The sequence below is a fragment of the Harmonia axyridis genome, chromosome 2, assembly GCF_914767665.1.
Source record: "Harmonia axyridis chromosome 2, icHarAxyr1.1, whole genome shotgun sequence".
Taxonomy (NCBI): Eukaryota; Metazoa; Arthropoda; class Insecta; order Coleoptera; family Coccinellidae; genus Harmonia; species Harmonia axyridis.
The window spans coordinates 15,936,136-15,958,200 of record NC_059502.1 but is presented as its reverse complement, the minus strand read 5'-3'; the positions used below and the strand labels follow the sequence as shown (position 1 = coordinate 15,958,200).

General features: G+C 34.1%; 1 protein-coding gene across 3 annotated transcripts in view; it reads right to left on the bottom strand.

Moving 5' to 3' along the window:
- Positions 1-22,065, bottom strand: part of LOC123672760 (chaoptin-like) — a 156,012-nt gene that overhangs the window by 54,243 nt on the left and 79,704 nt on the right. The window contains exons 1-2 of one of the 3 annotated variants that reach the window (XM_045607034.1): positions 14,741-14,849; positions 4,290-4,466 (exon numbers count right to left, since the gene is read on the bottom strand). In XM_045607034.1, the coding sequence (XP_045462990.1) occupies positions 4,290-4,466; positions 14,741-14,753 (190 nt within the window). In that variant the 5' untranslated portion in view covers positions 14,754-14,849. Of the gene's footprint in view, positions 1-4,289; positions 4,467-5,791; positions 5,977-14,740; positions 14,850-22,065 lie in introns of those variants that run through there. The other 2 variants (XM_045607036.1, XM_045607035.1) reach the window with 2 other exon arrangements.

Sequence of the window (22,065 nt, the reverse complement as noted above, 5' to 3'; positions counted from 1 at the left end):
TCGTTTTCGAATTTAGCATTCGTGTTGTAATAGGATCCCATTCTGCAACTTGTGTTAGAATATACTATTAGAAGGCATAATCCCATGTCACGCTCACCTAACTTTAGAAAATCGTGAAGATTTTATGTACAGAAATAAAAAAATATCGTAGGGATTGCAAAAAGCCAGACTATCATTTTCTTGAACGTGCACTGCAGGAACGTTCGCCTTGTTACATTATTCGACAATGAACAACCTTGTTTATTGAAATGGAAGAACTTGATATATCCAACTCGTCTCTAGCAGGCGTTGTTTCTCCAAATTAAACGAGGTGGTATAATTAAAAAGTGGTTCGAAACAGTGTTAATGTAATTTCTTCGTGCATCCGCCATATCAGGAAACTTGCCAGACTTCGTCTGAACTCAAACGTGCCAAAATATTTTCTGCTAGTTGGATTTCCCGTTTCCTTCGTCTTTCGTCGAGTTGGAAATTTTGTTTGAATTATGGCGTTTGCTGGAGGCAGTTCAGTTCATCCAAAGAACGAAGCTGCTATTTCTATATTCTTTATCAACGAATAGAGGATATTCTGAGAGGATTTCAATGAGTTGAATCTTAGGTAAACAGACAAATATTTGTTGAATGATTGAAAATGTTCATAATTAGAAGAGCAAAATTGAGTTTTCTGGATTATATTGTATTTTGTTCTTTATACTGTGAATTGTTTTGAATTCATTAATCAATTATTATTATCATCATGTTATTTCTTTTCGATGACCTAAACATTTATAATTGGAAATATATGGTGAGGCAGAATACAGTATCTAGTTTCGGAAAATCATAAGAGGTCTCCTAGCCCAAAATGAGAGACATAGAAGGTGATGTTGAAGGGTACTCTCGTGAGGTGTTTTATGGTTGCATTTTATAAAACTATTTTGGAGCGACGTTCTCTCGGCGGTAAAATCATTGGTATCGAACTTCAGTGGTTCCTGCCGTATACATATACCTTCAACCTTCATAGCGCAGCGAATTTTAGGATTGGATTCTGGTTGAATTATAATGACACTACATATTTCGTATCCTACAACTATTCGGAAAGAGATTATAATATGCAGGCTTTGAAATATATGTGTGATTGTGGTTTAAAGAACGGGAAAAAAAATTTGATCATTATTATTACTAGAGGGTGTTTTTTTAGCGCTATAGAACTTTAAATTGCAATAAAACAACGATGGATTATTCGATTGACATGAATTTTATTTATCCGCAAGATAATCTTGTGGCATTACATTTTGAATATGATTTCTGGCATATGACCGCCACGGCTGGCTCGGATGTAGTCCGATTTTCGATGACTTTTTCCAACATTTGTAGCCGTATATCGCCATTAACACATTAACGGCGAATGTTGTCTACCAAATGATCAAGGATTTGTGGCTTATCCGCATAGACCAATGACTTTTCATAGCCCCACAGAAAGTAGTCTAGCGGTGTTAAATCACAAGATATTGGAGGCCAATTCACAGGTCCAAAACGTGAAATTAGGCGGTCAACAAACGTGTCTTCCAATAAATCGATTGTGGCACGAGCTGTGTGACATGTTGCGCCGTCTTGTTGGAACCACAGCTCCTGGACATTATGGTTGTTCAATTCAGGAATGAAAAAGTTAGTAATCACTCCAAATGCGGCAGTTTTGTTTGTTGACGTAGCCATTCAACCAGAAGTGCGCTTCATCGCTAAACAAAATGAGATGGACGTAGTGCGCGATACGTATTCCGCACAGTACCATTATTTTCGAAATGAAATTGAACTATTTGCAAGAGTTGTTCAGGCATGAGTCTATTCATGATGAATTGCCAAACCAAACTGAGAATAAATCACTTAACAGCTGTTAAATTGGTCGCCATCTTGAACAGTAATGCCAACTTAAAGTTATATACCTCGAAAAAAAAACACCCGTTATTATTCCACTGAATCATTGTAGTCACAGTACTGTTAGTCTACCAGGAACTGCGTCCAAATTGAACGTTTGTTCTTAACCCTACCTATTCATATAAACCCAGGGAAGCCGTCGATGATGTTAACGAAACTGACGACATCCCCAGTAGCCTTGGCTATTACATCTTGAGTATCCAGAACTGACTTTCCCATGTGAGTGGTTTTTAGGCATGTGAGTGGTCAGCCTTGGGCATTTGCACATTATGTGTTCGGCTTTACCTCCTTTTCATGAAACCTGCATATCTCATCCGCCGACTTATCCTTGCGGTATAACAGGTATTTGCACCGAAAGTGTTCTGTCAGCAGTTCCACCATTACTCGAAGCTCAGCTCGTGGTACCTTCAGGAGCTTTCTGGTATAGGTCGGTGAAAGCTCCACAAATTTCTTTGCCTGAACAGACCCGAAGTATTCCTTCGGATGGTTTTCCTATTGTTGGACCTCTGCCTTGTAATGGTATTTTCCAAGCCCAAAGAAGGGCTCAGGACCAAGAAGTCCTGATCAGATCTTGGTGCCTCTTTTTCAAGTTCATCGGCTTTTTCATTTCCTTCAATATCACAATGCCCGGTACCCATAGCAGAATTTCTTTATTGCCTCTGGCCAGTTGCTTATTGATATTGCGGCACTCCCATGTCAATAGATAACTCTGGCTTAGTGATTCCAGGGACCACAGTGTACGCGCCCCTTTGAGGTTTCTTTTAAGACAATCTTGGGCGCAAGTATAGACAGCTAGTGTCTCGGTTTGCACGATACAGGACTCAATTCCCAGCGATCTGCAGATCCCCGTTTTATAAATTAGGACTAAGCAAAAGGGTCAAAGAACTTGGTTTTCAGGACACTCACTTTTCAAATTCGTCCTTCAATACTTTCACCTCCCCCATAATTTTCACCTCACATCTATATATTCATATATTTGGTACCGCAAACCCTTCAAGAACCATATAACAACTGAAGTAAACTATGTAAGCAGTGTAATCCATTTAATTTCTATAGCTCCTCAAATTTCCTACTGTAAGCATCGGAGAAGATGAAGATAAAGAAAAAAGCAAGAGGATTAAGGTGAAGTACTAGAACGATATGTAACAGTTTTAGTATTACGAGGATTCATATATGTTCTTTCAATTCTACACAGGATTCAATTCGTTTACCTCGAGAATTTGAGCAGTCAAATTTCCTAGATCGATTCCAAAGATTCACTGTTGAAAATTATAAATAGAGAGATTAAAAATAGGCAGAATAAAGTAATATCCTCCTAAAAATATAGGACGTTGAGTTCCAAACAATTACAAATAATTCGCCGATTCCAGTTCGTAACAAGAGGTTTGCAATTTTCTAGTTTTCACATATTCAATTACATATTTTTTATCAAATTGATATTTATTGTTTTTATCTACTCCTATTGAATTATAAACTCATTATTCAACTGCTTTTGAGCAATTAATAGTATCTATTAACAAACAGCGTGATTTATAATAACTCACTACTATAACTCACTATTATAAATCAGAAAATATGGATCTGTGCTTCTATACTTCTCTGCTTCTATTCGATTGGCCGAAAGGGAACATTCCATTATTGTTATTGAGGGGAGGAATGTCCGAGGGAATGTCACTTTTGACGTTTTCAAATTAAGTTGATATCTAATTATTGTGAATGTTTTGCTGAAAACGATTAATTCAGATAGTGAAGATGAAATATTATAAAGGTATACATTTTCAAAAGACAAACAGCTAATGTTACCATACAGAATTAATTGCCCGAAAAAATATAAAGGAGTTTGAAAAAATTTTCGAGATTGGTGTAGCAGTAAGATCATTAAGTCATCGTTTACAGGGAATATTTTTTGGTATATTTTAATGCATTTTTATAGGCAATTATTAAGGTTTTTCAATAAATTTCTATGTCTGTACTCTGTACTGGATTCGAGCTAGCCGAAGCTAGTTAGATTGTGATTGGTAGCACTAAGTTTCCATCTCTCTTGTACGGGATCGAGCACATTATATTTATTTTCCGTTCCTTCTGTCTTTATTTTAAGTCTGTATTTTTTTCTTAGTATTTATTGATATAGTCGTAGATAAAGTATAGTATTCAACTTGCGGTAACGGTCATAACTCACTTGATGAATTACAGCACTCGCCTGCGGCTCGTGCTGCAAACTTCATCTGCGTGAGTTATGACCTACATTACCGCTCGTTGAATAATATACTATTAAATGTTTGATATTTCAGGGTATCGATAAAAAGAATAATATTTGTTATACTGTTAAATATAGATAGCAGAATATTATAAAAGAATATAAATATCTACAATATACTCACTCGGAAATTTGAAGAATGGCACTGAAAGACAACTAACACTGTGTATAGTTCTTGCACTTAAGTCATGTTGATCAGATGAACAAGAGCACATAGAATTGAAATTGCAGCTACCTATTTGTTGGCCGTAACACCGGATGATTTGAACAACTAATATGATCCATACTAGAAGCATCATATCTGGAAAGATGAAAAAAAATTGAAATAAGAAATATGAAGTTGCAGAAATATTGCAGTATATTAATTTGTGGAACGTGCTCTTATACTTCATATTGAGTATTTGTTTTTCTTTTAGAATGAGATTCACAGTTTCATTCCTGAAAATCTGAAGTTTGAATAGTCAGTTACATTTTTTGTAACTTGGCGCCAGGACCTTCTGAACGCTTGTTCAGTCATCTGCCATGAAGACCATAAATTTATATAAATTCACATAAGATGAGATTTATGACTATGTTGTCGTAGGTTATTTCATTTAGATGTTGGAATCTGATGATAAAATCCAAATGAAATTCAGCATGAACATTCAAGTTATTATTTTACGTAAACCAATTAACAATTCAATCAAGTCCGACTTTTTGATTCTGAAATAATATTAGGTTTTTTTTTGATATTGTACTTGAGATTTCTATGGTTCCGAAGACGCGTGCAACAAGGAATTTCAAAAAGTTTGCGAATGTTAAAATACATGTAGATGCAGAACTTCAATTCAGTTGGATATGTTGATGTCACTGAAAAATTGAGTTAATTTAAATATACACTGCTTGACTATTTGGTTTTGACCACGCGATAAACAAAAAAAAAATTGCATAAAGCTCGGAATTTTTATTTCATACAAACTGACAGAATGTTGACTCGATTCGATTTGTTGTAATTGAAATATAGTTTTTTTATTTTTATTGGACCATCATTAAATTTTTGATTCAAGCTTGAAATTATTATTGTATATCTGAAGCGAAATATCAATTTGACCATATCGGTTATCACTGACATATGGACTATTCTTGTCCGATATTTTTCTTTAATTTTATCTGGTTCTGGTGACGCAATCAATATCAACCTGAAGTTTGAAATCATTTCAACTCAATTCAAAATTTAATTAGGATTTAATACTTTGTTCTGATTTCAAAGGTAATGAATATTCTGGAATTCCATATCTACGGAAACCGCAGTCGGATTTTGCCCATTTACAAACTTAACTGCGACAACTTAGATCTAAACCTAACCTGAAAATTTCAAAATTATAGGTTGATCCTTTCGAGAGTTATCGTGTCTAATGTAATACATAAATAGAAAATGAATCTGGCTTGAATTTCTCTACATATACAGTTATCAATTAGGAACTATTTATCACATGCTAATAAGATACCTCAATCGAATACATCATAATATATGTCATGACCTTCAAGTTCTGCTTGAATTCATGGCCAAAAAACTCGAATATATTTCGTCGCATATTTTGATTTATCTATAAAACATTATTGACTTAAGTATAATATTTAACTCACATATTTATTTTGGATCACCAAAAGCTAATCTGTCTCATTGAATCACTAACACAGATCGTTCGACGTGAATGAAAAAACTCGAATGTTCATTGATACTGCTTTTAAGTCGTATCGATCTTGAAATATTTTAATGTAACACGACCGAAACAAATTCAATGGCTTACCCGATGAGGTAACGTAACATGTGGAATTATAAATAAATCCACTGACTCATTTAGTATACAACCGAGACAAGATTTTTATGGAGATATACTTGTTTACCTTATAGTCAATGATCACAGCGCACTACATAATTCTATTGTTACTAATTTTTTTGCCGCCATTCCTGACGAAGAAGTCATCAGGAATGTATTATTCGTCCGAACAATTTTCTTGGGATTCATGGAAACCGAAAATCTAGCCGAAAATGCTTCAGATCGAAGCTGGAGCTCCATTATTTTCTCATGAATTGAATATACAATTCAGAATATTTGCAGAATTTGGAGTAACATTTCGGTTGGTGAATTATGAATATTCACGCAAATAGAATTCCTCACAGTTCTGAGGCCAAAGAGAGAGTAAAAAAACATTGAAATATCAGTGAACCAGATTATAATTCGGAGTAGCATGAAAATATTTTACCTGCAATGATTAAATTCATGCTTATCGACTCAGAAAATAGGGAGATAGTGAAGAATTAATTTCATTATATTTATATGTATATTTATTATTTGGGATGTTTCATTAAAACTGTACCTACAAGTTCTCAGGTCAACAGGTTCTACAGGTCAATTGGGATATTCTTAATCAGTGTTGGAACATGCCCTTAGTCCATTGGTTTATGAGATACAGGATGTTAGGTACATGTATATAATCAAAAACTATAATCAATCGCTAGGTAAAGGTGGTCTGAGATATCATTGTAGTTTTCACAAAAAAATATTATTGGATAATTTGATTTAAAGCAAAGATAAAGGTGAAGGACATCTCCCTCAAGGAATAGTGCTATAACCGTAAACACTTTTTTCGGGCTTTTGGTCCTCTTTAGTACTGTGAAAAAGTGTTGGGATGAGCATCACTTGGTGTTAAACAACAAATGAACGTCAGGTCAAGAACAGAAGCCAGCCGCTCACCTGTGGTTTCGGTAGGCAGACTCAATGGGCTATAGGGCAACAACCAACCACGTAGGCAGCTAGAGATAGCTACCAGCGTGACATCCGAGTCCATGAAAATAACCATGTGAAAAATCATCTAGTATGGAGTTTATTAGCTATAAATGAATACTCTAAAAATAAAACTCGACTTTAATTAAAATTTGTTCCATAAATAACCGAAAACTGAAGGTTCTGCAAAAACCCATCTCATCTGAACAATATGAATAAAATCGCACAATTTATTTATCTTATTGGCGTTTACATTATTTATGCACAAATTTTGAGAAAATGAATATTTTTTTGGTTACGTAAGCTTACAGATATAACAAAAAAATGATTAATCTTTTTTGGTATAGACCAATTCTATGCATTCGGCATGGCAGTGAAGATGACATACTTAATATTGGAGCCACAATTCCTTCGAACAAGACGGGGTCTTTTCCATACTTATTGTTGATCTCAAATGGCTCTTTTACACCATAAGTTATTACCAATTTTTTTCTTAACACATAAATGACATGTTGGCGTCTTGTAGGCCTTTACCGAAAAAAAATTCTTGATAGCGAAACCTACATTTTAACAATCTAGCTCTTGATATACATTCCGATTGGCCTGAACAGCAAATAGGATTCCTGTTATCACAATTATGAAAACCCTAAAACATATTTTATTTCCTCGAGCCAATTTCCCTAAAAAGATTGTTGTGTCTCCTTGAAAGGTCTTAAAACTCCGACAATCGTCAGGTTGCAACATGTTTGCGCGAGTGTACTACTCGCGTAGTAAAATAACATCAATGGAGACTGAATTATAGAGCTATATCTATGTTATCTCGGCAAGTATGCTTCCTTAGACCTTAGACCACTTTCCCTTATAACACTCGAATGCTCTCCAAGATTCTCATGAAAAATACAAGGAAATGAAACAATATTCAGTTCTAGTTAATAGTCAGTAGTACAGTTTTGGATTGGAAAAATTATATTTTTCACGTTACACCCTGCAGATCGATTTCTTCAACAAAAAAATATACTTATAACCTACAATGATGCATTATTCAATGATGTTCATTTGTTCTTGGGAGAATGATGTACAGGGTTCTTCAACAGGCCAATTGAAAAGTCTCCAATTGTAGTACCATTTGTATTTCGCTTCAAAATAGGTCTCAGTTTCTGCGATTACTTCTTCATTGGTGCTAATTTTTTTTTCCAGCGAGCATTCTTTTGAGGTCTGAGAACGAAAAAAAGTGGCTGGGGGTCAGATCTGGCAAATACGGTGGATGCAGAAGCAATTTGAAGCCCAATCCATGCAATTTTGCCATTGTTTTCATTGATTTGTGACACGGTGCATTGTCTGGATAAAACAGCACCTTTTTTCTTCAAATGGGACCGTTTTTTAACGATTTCATCCTTTAAACGATCCAATAACGCAATATAATAATCGCTGTTGATGGTCTGGCCCCTTTGGAGGTAATCAATGAATATTATACCTTGCGCATCCCAGAATACTGATGCCATAACCTTGCCAGCTGGCTGTTGTGTTTTTCCTTGCTTTGGATTCGGTGTGCAGTCCACTCAGTTGACTGTCGATTGGACTCCGGAGTGAAATGACGGAGCCATGTTTCATCCTTTGTCACATATCGACGCAAAAATTCAGGTTTATTTCTCACGAACAGCTTCAAACACTGCTCTGAATCATTAAAACGTTAATCGATTGTGCAGACCCCGGAAACTCTTCATCAAGCCAAGATTTTTCCTCAACTGTATTTTTTCCCTTCAAAAAGCTATATTTTATCAGAACACAAAATTCTTTTTTCTCATCTTTTTTCAAATAACAGAAGTAGCTACACTCACAACGCAATATCTCACAAACTAATGGTCGGACTGCTGCCAAATTTTGACACGTATCGTTTGAAGGTTGTTACTAACTAAAAATCATATGGATTTAATACTAGCACCGCCATCTGTGCACCAGACTGGGACTTTTCAATTGCCCTAATACTAGATGTAAAATAAACCAAAAATTTTCTATTCGAAACTGTGTTTCTGATAATTAACTAAAAATAAAGCTTGATTATTATCGTAGACGTAATTATCGAATTTTTTTATGAAAATCTAGGAGATCTATCGGTTGAAGATTTATATGAAACATCCTGTATTCCATGAACGAATAGTCTCAGGACTTGTTTCATTGTATTGAAACTGATTCAGACTTAGCGAATTATCCTACATTCTCATTGAAAACATTTACAATCATTCATTAAACACCCTGTGTATAACATCTGAAGAAATAACGGGAGCTGTTACAGCTATAAAAATATAACTTTTAGAATTGAAAGCGAAATGGTCGAGAGCACCGGTTTTCGAAAAAATACCGGAGGAGATTATCTTTAGATTTCCTAGCCGAGACCTGCAATTAAGAGGTTTTACAAGGGATTAAGCTGAGTCTCGCAGTTCAATTAACAGCTTGTAATGAACTCATTTGAAAATTCGATTTTACGAATTCGAATAGTACTTCCGGACTAATGTTTTCCTTAATTAAAATAGCTGGTGGTATAGCACTCAGATTACGGTATGTTTTTCAGAATTAAAATACTAATTGCGAGTGTAATAGTCAACATGTTTCGAAGACGGTTATCCTCAAATTGAATAGTATTATTCATGAGAAATCTCCTGAAAAAAAGTTAAAACAAAGTTATCTCGATGTCAATATCTGTTCGAATTTTATAGGGTTCTGCTAATTTGATCCACTTGAAATTTCGTATATAGTTTGCTATTGTTATGGAACATCTACATGCTCAATTTTGTTTTTGCAGGATTTGTTATAACTAAAATATTTACTACTTTTTTTGGCTATTTTCTTGAAGTAGTTTCCTCATTAGGAAATCAACACAAAATTTTTCATCAAGGTTTTTGAAATTGTATCACGACGTAAAATATCAACTCTATTGCATCCATTGTCATTGATATATTGGGTATTAGTTCCGATATTACTTTTCTCTCTGGTTCTGGTTCTGGTGATGCGAACAAAATTAAATGGTGATAAAGCTTTCAATAGTCATTTTACATGTAAATGCAAAATTTAATATTGATCGAATCTGTGTGGGAGAGAAAGAATCATTACTGTGAAAGACTACAGTTTCATGATTAGACATCCAAGTTCCAAATATTTCTCAACATCTATTGAGGTTTGTCTATTGAATGGTTCTAGTATTGTTTTCGAAAAACCCTATTTTGGATATCTTGAAAGCCTATGATGAACATCCACAAGTTATTTTCATGCCCCACAGTAGCATTCCCTGAAAGTTGTATTAGACTCTTAGCTTTCCTGTTACTACTTGCAATTATAATTTTATCGCTCTAAGTATTAGTGAAAACGTCGTAACAACAGAAAAACTCAACCTTACGGGAAAGGTGTAAAAGGCTGTTAAAACTGACTTCTTTAAGTCTGAGGCCCTTGGCATTTTTGATTAGGACAATCTTGATTGTGGGCGAATAACAAACAATTGTTTCAGGCACAGAAGATATTCAAAATTTTTGCCGTCGGACTTATTGGACGCTTGCAGCCAATTCCATTTATTATTTCCTCATACACTGGCTGATACATTTCATCAGATAACCTTTCGTGTCTAGTCTGACTTTTTATTTTGAGGCTCACACAAATAAAAATCAGAGAGTGTCAGCTCCAGAATTTTCAATGGCTACTTACTCGATCTCGGAGTTAGTCATTTGTGAATAATATCGAATGTTTCATCGTGCGTACCAAGGGTTACGGTGGATACGTGAAAAAAATTGATTTTTACAGGTTGAATAGGTTAAAACATCAGTTTTCGCATGATCAGTATAGCTTGATAATGACACCATTTGATTCAACAAAACAAATTCTACGTAGAACTCAAGGGTCACGTTATGTCCGATGCAACTTTTCGTCAAAATGTTTGTATTTCTCGGATTTTGAGCCGATAATCTTCTAAAAGATAGGATTCGCCTTGTAGCTTTTAAGCTGTGTTGTAAGTCTGGCGTCCTCAACCTAAGATTTTATGTGAAGTACTCTGACAGAATATTCTAAATTTTTTTACCTGAAATCGAATGATCAGAGTGTCCTCTACATGATCTGGGTTCGAACTCTCGGTTCAACATTATTGAGAAAAACGGTGGCCGTTTTCACTAGGCCATTGTTGCCTCGATTGTTGCATGTACTCACAATTTGAATGACATGATACATTTTCCACTTCGAGTTTTAATGTCATAGTCGGAAAACATACTTCAATTGTGTGCTGCATCATATTATACAAAAATAGTTTTTTGGTGCTTTCAATATTCATGTTATTTCGAACAAAGCATGACAGTTGATTGACAGAAATAAACTCGAGCTTTTCGAATTGATTATAGAACCTCTGCATGAAAGTCGATCGACGAACCGCCAGAACGGCAGCAAAAACATTACCATAAGTATTTCCAAACCTAGGTGTACAGTAGTGTTAATTCATTCTGGTGAGTAATTATCGTGAAAGTCATGTATGATGAATTAATCATGGTTAATCGCTGTAGCTTTGTCTATTTAATTTTACCCGCCGAATGCCAACACGCAATAGTGGCCATAAAAACACTCCCAGTTACCATATCGACAATGTACAGGAAATGACGAAAGTTTGAAAGCTTTTCCCTGTTATTCTTCTTCTCTCCAATGTTGGTTACTTCCGCTTGAGAGATATAATGAAACTTCTGATTCTTGCCATTCTGCATTAATGGGATATCCGGAAAATTGTTGGGAAAGATGGATGATATCGACGAAAAAAAGATTTTGACACATCACGTCGTCATATTGAATGATTTCGATAGATTGTTGCTTGATAGAAGTCAATAAGAGTCTATGTTGATGTAATTTTTATGTAAATTTATGACTCTTATCAAAGTAACACTTCACTCAACATATTTCCAGGGCAAAGAAGAATCTTTCTACAGGAAATGTATCGAAAAGTAAGAAGAGCATAGAAGTACATCACATGTACGCCCAACAAGTGAGACATTTTTTATTGAAAATATCTATATGTTGACCAATTTTCAAGAGAAATGTCTCACTTGTTGGGCGTACATGTGTTGTACTTCTATGCTCTTCTTACTTTTCGATACATTTCCTGTAGAAAGATTCTTCTTTGCTCTCGAAATATGCAGGCTTCAACCTCGACAATTACTTCTGCAAAAGAACCAAATTTCTTGTCCTTAAGCATTCTTTTGAGGTTTGATAAAAGTCAGTAATCATTGGTAGGGACAGGGGCGGATCCAGACGATGTTTGAGGGGGGGGGCATAGAAAGTCACGGCTCATATAGGTTAGCAAAATAGCGGAATTTTTTGTTGGTACCTACCGGGTCAAGTGTTTTTTCATAGAAAAGTGGATTTTAGTAAATCATATCATATTCAGTTTCCAAAATTTTTGTAGGGTAAAAACAAGGAAAAATTTCGCATATTCCATAAATATATTGCGTAAATTCATTTCATAAGAAAACCCAGGCGCACGAAAATATAAAGTGTAGTAAAAAGAAAACCATTATTATTGCATAAAGAACAAGGCTTCAATTACCATAGTTAACACAGTTGTGCCTTAGGTGAACAGCTCTTGATAGATAATTCCCTGCCAATCTCACTAAACACACAGCAAAACCTTCCTGTCCGTTTCCGAAGGCTCACCGCGTTTCGACCACGACCGTTTTTGCTTGACGTTGTCATAAATGATTCACTTTTCATCAGGTACCAAGCGTTTCAAAAATAGGGCGATTTTGTAGCGATTCTCCAGTGATTGGCAGTGGAAATTCGGTCCATGCGGTTTTTTGGTTAGCTCATGTGATATCCATACATCAAGCACCTTCTTGAGATCAGCCTTATGCAAATAGTGTTCCAAACGGTTTATTGTGGACTCTTAAGCTCTTAAGCAATCGAAACAGGACTCGACAATATCCATGATTTTATCGATATTTTCGTCAATTGACCAGTGGCGTTTCAGTGCGTAGTGCATCTTTGACATCGAAATTACCGGAACGGAATCGACGAAACCAAAACTGCACGTGATTGGGTATTACAGTATAAGGGCAAAAACACTGTTTACATTTTCACCCGCCTGACTGGTATTTTTGTCTTTATCTAAGAAAAACTATAAAATATAGGGTATTTTCTTTTTGCTAGTGTCCATCATTGTGGCGCGCTCAAACTTAACTGAGTCAACTCATCACAAAACTGTCAGAATATTTTTGTAATGCGAAATCTCATCTTTTTAACGCCATATCGTGAAACCCGATCGGACTTGTACAACGCAAGATACAGATAACTAAAGTCATCTATTGGACAAATAATGAATTCCATTTTACTACACCTAGACATATGATCAAATATTAAAAATTCAATAACATATTCTAGTCTCGTATTTTTTTGACTATCGTATCTTTCAACATTAAGACTGCTGCAAATGGTTCTATGTATATGTATTAATGCCAATGCATTTCACCCTTGTGAGTTCCCACGCATATTTTTCGATTTTTCAGGATACATTTTTATAATTATAAGGTCCGCGAGGAGGGGCCATGACCACCATGCACCACCCCCCCCCCCCCTGTATCCACCCCTGGGTAGGGATTCACGGCTTGACTTGATATTCAAGCTACTTGACTTGAGTTTGTCTTGAAATCTACGTATGTTCAAGTAAAGTAGTAGTTTTTCAATGTTGTCAAGAGAATTTTGTCTTTGCATTTGAGAGCGTTTCTTCCTAATTTCTGCACTCAATCAATCCAATAACGTTCTGTAATATTCACTGTTGATGGTTCTACCTTTGTCAATGAAGTCAATGAATAATAGACCATGCATGTGATACGGATGCCATGATATTGTCAGCTACTATTTGAGGTTTTGGTAGCTTTGTACGGCTTTCACCGACTGGGAATTTATTGATAACTCCATGTTTCAACCGCTGTCGCATATCGATGCAAAATTCCTTTTATACCGATTGAAACAGAGTTTAGAATCGACGATGCGTTGTTGTTTTTAATCAGCGTTGAGCAAGGGTGGTCCCAATTTCGAGTAAAGGTTTCTCATGGACAAATATTGACTGATATCTTCAACTACATATCTACCTCAAGCAACATCAATTCACGATCGCCCGGAACCATTTCGTGGAATTTTTTCATGTTTTCTGAAACAACAGTCGAATTCGGGCGTCCAGAGCGTTCAGCATCGTCGGTGGTTTTTTGACCATGTTTAGTGTCAGCCTCGGTGTCAGTATACAAGCTTTTAACCGTTGTTGCACATGGAACAGAATCAGAATAACCTATCAAGTCGTTGCTTTATTTGCAAAGTATTTCCGCCATACGAAACAGTGTTTTATTCATTTTTGAAACAACAACAAACGTAGCATTAATCAATCTTCAATAGGTATCTCGTTTCAGACTTATCTCTATATTTTGAAATTTTGAAACACATCTTTTGAAAATTGGTACCAACTAACAAGAAAAAAAGCGGTACCTTGTTGGGTGATGTGGTATTTCGAATAATATATACAAACAATTTCAACCTAGTAGGTATAATATTGTATGATTTTTGTCATTAGTTTATTTGAATTAGACATGAAATTCTGCAGATTCGTCATCTGTGAGTTGAGCCCTGATCAAAATTTGGAGAATACAAACCTCATGACGAAATGATAATTCTCTATTCGTGGAAAGAGAGCACTCAAAGTTTTTTGTAACATGTTAATAATAATCCATAATATATTTCATTCCGTAATATTTTATAATGATTATATCATTATCTCTTTGAAATAGATCAAATAACTTACCTGCACGAAACATAAGACAATATTATTGAAAGTTGTGAATATTGTCGATATCTTTTTTACGTCACTAACCTTATTTCTTTCAATATTTACTTCGGGGTGTCAAGGAAAACTCATATCTTATCACTAGTAATGAAAGCCGAGTACTTCTGTACCTCCAGTTAACAATCATAATTGATGATTTCACTTAGGTATAAGTAGGTAGTTAAATATTTTCAATAGAGAAAAAATAGAAATGCTAATTTTGTTTCTACCGACTGAGTATGACTATCAAAACTGAGTGTGGTGCGTATCTTTGAATAATCGGTGCGAATATCAATTATTAAGGATACATAATTAATAATATTTATTCATTTATTTAATCTCAGCTTACACAATATGTAAAGCCTTCTTCTATTGCTTGATTTATGTAATTTTAGGAAGTTCCATAATAATTTTCGACTAGCTTGAACATCTTGTTTGAATAGAATCATGAAATAATACCTGTATATTCCTTCCTATTTGTTTTGGATATGTTCATAGTTCATCGGTGCACATTGGTTCTTCTGGCTGAATAAATACAGTGCAATAACATGAATCGAATGGAACTAGCCTCTCTGCCACTATTTAAACAATTTCAATATGGGTTATTCAAATGTTTGGTTCCATTATTTTGAATATTATACCTTTGGAATTATTTCGAGATATGAAATTTTAATTACTTCACGATTTCTATGGATTACATCGATAACACACATACTCATGAGCTGAGTTATACTGGCTGTTCCAAATGTAAACCGCCATACGTTGACCATCAACATCGAAAAAAAATCCTATTTTTTCCAATAAACTTTTTCAGTAATAAAAAGCTCTATTGTTTAAAAGGTTGAAAAACTAAATTACAGAAAAAATAGAGTAGAGATAGCACAAAAATAATTGAGTTCCAGAACACTAGAAGGAACGTTCGCAAGTGAATATGAATTTCGAATCTGAAAAAACTATTTTGGAAGTTGTAGAACTAAGGAGCAGCTGTGCATCCTTGGACGATAAAGCTTCACTACCTAGTTCAGAATAGCTTCACTACCCATCAGAATATTCTGACTTCTTCGGAGTGAAATTTCGATATCGTTAATTAAAAAAATTCTCAGATTACCGAAGGTGTGTTGAAAAAAAAATTAAGAACACCTAAATAACGGCTCATTATCCTAGAATTTGAAAGGTATAGTATAGTATAAAAGTTTTGAAAATGCAATACGAAGGGTGCTTTTTCAACCTGTACAATTAAAATGAAATTAGTATAGTGAAAACCCTGTATTTTCAGCGGTATAATTGTTGAATATACTCATTCGTTTTGAACAGGGTGTCCCATTTTCTATGCTCTTTGAAAGCGTTTCGAAAAATATAAGAATTGGAGAAATAATCTTCAGGACTCACGATCTATTTTTTTCAGAACAATAAGATATCAGAAATCAGATCATAGATGTCTTGATTCATTCTCGAGTTACAGGGTTTTCGAATATCTCGGAATAAATGAAAAATATTTATATATGGGGTCTCCCATAAAAAAAGACGAAAAAGTCAATATCTTTGAAGCGGATGACATTCTTGAGAAACCGAAAATGGAATGCTTTTCAACAGATCTGCTTTGAAATGTATAGGGTGTCCCATTTAAGAAACACTAACTCCCCTTTATATATCTTAAATTGATTTCTAGATCTGTTATGAATTTCATATAAACCATAAAAATTACCCAAAATATAGAATTTTTCGAATATCTCGAAGAGAAAATAGATATAGCGAAATATTTGATAGGGAAATTTTTTTTAGAAGAGCCCGATATCTCGAGAACGAATCAAGACAGCAATGATCTGCCTTCTGATATCTCATTAGGTCGGAAAATAGATCGTTGGTTCGTGAAATTTTTTTTCCCTAAGTCCTAAAGTTCTCGAGAAGCTTTCAGTGGGTATCACAAATAGGACACCCTGTACATCAATAATAACATTTCATCAACATTGAATGAGCCATACAAACGTTATTGATTGAAGTAGAATCGGACAAATCACCTTGTAAAGTGTCAATTGAAGGTCCCAAACGAAAACCAAATTTTTGAAACTATCTTGACTAGTGTAAGCTTCTTCTGAAATCTGACCTTTATCGTTTGAGACCATTCCCGGTTCAAATGAACGAAAATAATCAGTAGCAGAAGCATTTGTTTTATTATTCAACCGATTTTGAATCGATGGGGCCTTGAAACAAACACTCATTTTCATGACTCATTTCAAGACTCGGTTCCAATTCAATCTTATTCTAACTTTTCGAATTTCCGGAAAAGAGTAAAATTTCTAAGACAATTTGAGTATTCTGCTCGAGCTTTTCATATGTTAATCATGTTTTAATCAGTCGTATTTTAATAATGTGACATTTATTTTTTCTGAGTTTGAGGATGCTGGTTCAGTCTTTTGTCAGTGTTGAATCCGCTCAATAACATTGAAATTATAATTCTCATTACCTTGATATCATCATGGGAACATTACTCTCATACAAGCTTCTATATAAATTGATGAGCTTGGGATCAAAATTTCATTAATAAGTGCCTTTGAAGTCTTGTCAGTTCTCGCCTCATTTTCAAGAAGTTCTTCAAGAGTTCCATGAAGAGGAATGGATTGAATTCGTTCCCATCTGAACCACCCTACTCTCATCTATAATGAACTCTGGTCATTTCTTATGACGGAATAATTCATAATGTCAGATCCAACGGCTTTTACATTAACCCTTTCAAAAAGTTACTGAAACTTTGAGATGTTCGTCTTTATAGCTTTGAATTCAATTTCTCACTATGGTTCATAAGGTCTAGAATTCTGTTACGTTCAGTTATCTAGGTATGATCCATTATGCATAATATGATTTCTCCAATCGTAACAGATAAACTAATCCACTCTCGTTTTTTTTAAAGTGCCTCATTTTCAATTGTGTGATAGTTTGCTTTTCGCAAATTATCAAGTTTCCTATTATGAAGAGTATGAATTGTTGAAATTTTCAGAAACCAAACTTTTATTTCTCAACAGGACATCTCCTCCTTTTTAATAGACTGCATTTCTGATCTTCCTTTAATTTACCCTAATACTGTTACTCTAACTGGAAATTGTATTTTTTCATTTTCAATTTTTCATCAGTGGGATCGCCTTAATTCGTTATTAATTTCCATTCCAAACTTTAATGATGTTTCAGCATAAAATATTCATTTGAAATATTCAAACCGATTCAACAGATAATCAACTTGTTGGCACAAATTTATTTTCATGCAAATTTTAGCGTTCAGCGGTATTAATGAAATAATATGGAATTCATTTGGAAAATTTGGTGGTATAGAACCTTTGTACCGCATAAACAAATGATATTTTCCCTCACGTTAGCTTCCACTGCGAATGGAGCGAAATGTTTCGACATAATTAGGTATATTATGTGCATATAATATATTGATCATTTTCTGAATTTCAGATATACTTTCAAACAATTTTTCGAAAGTTTTCGAAGAGTGAATCATTTCATTCAAACAAAAGCTCTTAGGACTTTCTTTGGAAAATTACGCGTTTCCAAAACTGAGAAAAAAAATAATTTTTGTCTTGAAATTTTATGTAAATAAGAGTTATTCTTGAATATTTATTACATTTTTATATTTTCCAAATGAAATGATTATTTCAATTGGAAAATATGTGTTTAAAATAACTATTAATTCCAAATTTTTAAACTTTCGTGTTGTCTTCGTGAAAGCAATAATTTCTCGATAAAAAGATGAATAGAATATTCTGTATAATCATAAAAATCTAGAAGATGACTGTCACGTTCGGTTTGCATATAATTTTTGTAAAACATGCTCACTCTTCATTAACTTCGAGAAAAAAAATGTTTTTCTTCATTTTTTGAAACATGTAAATTCAAGAAACGGTATAAAAAATTTGGTTCAAGTGGAGGAAACTCTTCAATTGAAAAAAAATTTACCTACTTAAAAACCTCTGCACTTCGTACCTAGATATCATAAAATATATTTTGATGTTTATGTCTGTACAAGCTCGATATTTATTTGTCATTTGTAAAATTTCATCTCAAACGACAACACTCAGTTATTCTCTGTTCTGGTAAAATTGCGAGAAAGTTAGTATTATTATAATTTTGACAATAATTTCTAATTTTCCTTCAGAACTGCCTACATAATATTTTTCTCTGTAGCAACGTATTTTATGATAATTTTCTTACCTAATACTAGATTTTAATGTTATCGATAGTCAGCTTTTTCATTAATCATTTGCCCAGCTAGCACGCTCTACTTTTTATTGATAACAATTTTTGTTTCAGCAGAAATTCGATAGTATGCAAAATGGTGGAGGCGCAAGTACTCAAAATTAGTTTGGGTACTGGAAACTTTTTCGAGTCTACTTTTTTCATTTATTTTTTTACGATAATTTACTAAGTGGAAAAACCATTCAGTAGTTCTCATACTGCATGATTTCAGGAATCATGCAGGCTGAATTTCTATTTTTCTAAAGTTTCTATTAAGTGTCCTATTAAAACACATAGATCGAAATTATTACGTTACATTTCTCTGGAATCATCAAAAATAGAACTTCATCGAAATATTTCCAGTGTATAATAAACTTCGATACTCCTTGAATTATGACGATAACTATCATTGAAGAATAAATCCGATGTGTTGACAGCACAATGCAATTTTCGAAGATGTAAAGTACACTGTATTTAATGCGATTTAGGTTGATCATTTTCAGATCCACGTAGACCCTCCGGCTCTTTGAGTTGCTTTGCAATGAGAACTACCGCATTCCAGGTCCACATACAGAGTGCTATTCTCTGTCCTGCGGTTTGATTGTATTAAATCCCAACCCGGACATCTATCGATTGATGATTAATGAAGTTCATGAATTTGTATTGGATCTCATCATGAACGGTTTGAATCTATCTTCAGACGGTGAGAAACAATACCTCCATAAATAATATGCTACGTAGTACACTGATTATGATTTAGATATTCATTACAATAATGACATTTTGAAAGAGCTGGCTTACTTTTTTGAACTTCTATAATATAATAAATATAATTTGAAATTTTTAGAACACAAATATTTTTATATATTGAATTACTTACACACAATTTCACAACATGTCTTTCTACAATTGTACTGAGCACAGGGCGTCCCAAATTTGATGCTCATTGAAAGCATCTCGAGAACTAAAAGTGAAAATAGCTGTTTCTAATATTTCTCTATATCTTGCTTTCCGTTCAAAATAGTCTAGAAATTCTAAAACATTTTTCAGTAATTTGTATGGTTCATGTGATACTCATAATCATAGAAATTAATTGTTGTTCATTTCGACTTATCCTATATTGTATTATACAAGCGTTGGATTAATAAATTTATGTATTTATTTACCTGACCAAATTAAGATTTTAAATGAGTAAGGATTCAAGGATAATCTTTTTTTCACTTATTATGTATTAAGATCGTATTATATGTTTGTGTTAATTTTCTCTTAGAAATAGCTTATTATTCTGTACTTGTTCCATACATTCTTTGTAATGTCGAAGGGATCAATAAAGAATTTGAATTCGAATTTGAATTTCTGCTAGGCGATATAGCGGAAATATGGTCTTTTCGAAAAATACAGAAATTAGGACGAAAGGACAGAGTTATCTGTTCAGGGAACTAGCGTTGAAAAACCGTCATTTATCGTTTCAAAATTTATACCGAATGTAATCCGTTGGATCCAGATATTCTTACTTAGTTATTCTATATTTATTGGGTGTTATGATAAAATTGAACAAAGGATACCTCACACCTTATTAGGGAAAATGGCCTTTTGTAAAATCAGCTGAATTTTTGATATGTTATAGTCCATATCATTCCAAATAAAAGTTCAATTGGCAAAAGTTTTTCTATATGCTAGTTTCGACGCTAGAAGCCCCTGAAAACTTTAATTTCTTCTCTATCGTTAAACAATACAAAACGTTATCCTGGATAATCTTTACTATTCTGAGTAATCAATATGTGAACAGTCATTAATATGAGATACTATGTGAAGCATTGTTCTTTGGTGTTGTTATATTTGGTCAATTATACAGTGTGTCTCAGTTACTTACAATTTTTCAAGTTCAATTATTCGAAAATTGTTACAAATCGCCTAAGCGATCTACAATCGAAAAAATGTTTATGAATCTTGTTATACGCCACATTCTACATCAAACTCGAAAAAATGTACGGAGTGTCCCTCTCAAAAGAAAGTTATATTCGAAATATTCCGTACTGAACATATTCATTTGCAGATTCATACCGTGAAAATCCCTGATGTTACAAAAATAGATTGAAAAAAATCTTTTCAAGGACGTTTTATAGACATATTTGTAATATTTATTATCCTTTTTCATGCTTTGGAATTATGATGGTCAAAAAATATTTTACAGTACGGCACATTTCGAATATAACATTTGCTTCCTTGGAGAGGAACACTCCGTATATTTTCTCATATATAGATATAGAATGAGGTGTAGAATAGGAATCATAAACATTTTTTGATTGTAGATCGATAAGGCGATTTGTAACCATTTTCGAATAATTGAACAATGCTTTTAGTAGTATTTCATATACACTGCTCAACAATTGATAGGGATCACTCACTTGTTCTAAATTTATTTCTGAAATATTCGCTCCAAAATTATAAATTTAGTCAGATATCAGAGTATTTTCAGTTGATAATATGGTTCACTTGAGAAAAGAATGAAAAATGGAATGTTGGAGAGAAAAAAAGACTTTATTAGGAACACTCAAAATTCTGTGTTTGAATAACATAAAAATCTTATGATGAAACCACAAGTAGGCTGAAGTTTCGGTTAAGCTAGTACCTAGTTGGTCCCCCAAGAGCTCGTCCCAAGCATTCTACCCTACGAGGCATACTTTTGATCAAACGATTCATAAAATTTTGGGGAAAATTCGTCCAAATATCCCGTAAAGCGTTAGAAAGGTCCTCCAGGTTATTGATCGGTTGTTCTAAGGTTGACAATTGTCTAGACATCTCAGACCAGACATGTTCGATGCAATTCATGTCTGGAGAGCGAGCTGGCCAGTCCATCCTATCAATAGCATGAGTTTCTAGCGCTTCATTAACCAGACGACTACGGTGTGGACGGGCATTATCGTCAATTAAAATGAAATTCTCGCCCACGGCAGCCGCAAACGGAACAATTATGGGTTCTATAATCATATCGTGATATCTCTGGCTGGTCATGGTGGTGTTCTGCAGAACAACCAACTCTGTGCGAAAAAAAACTCTGTGGGAAATAT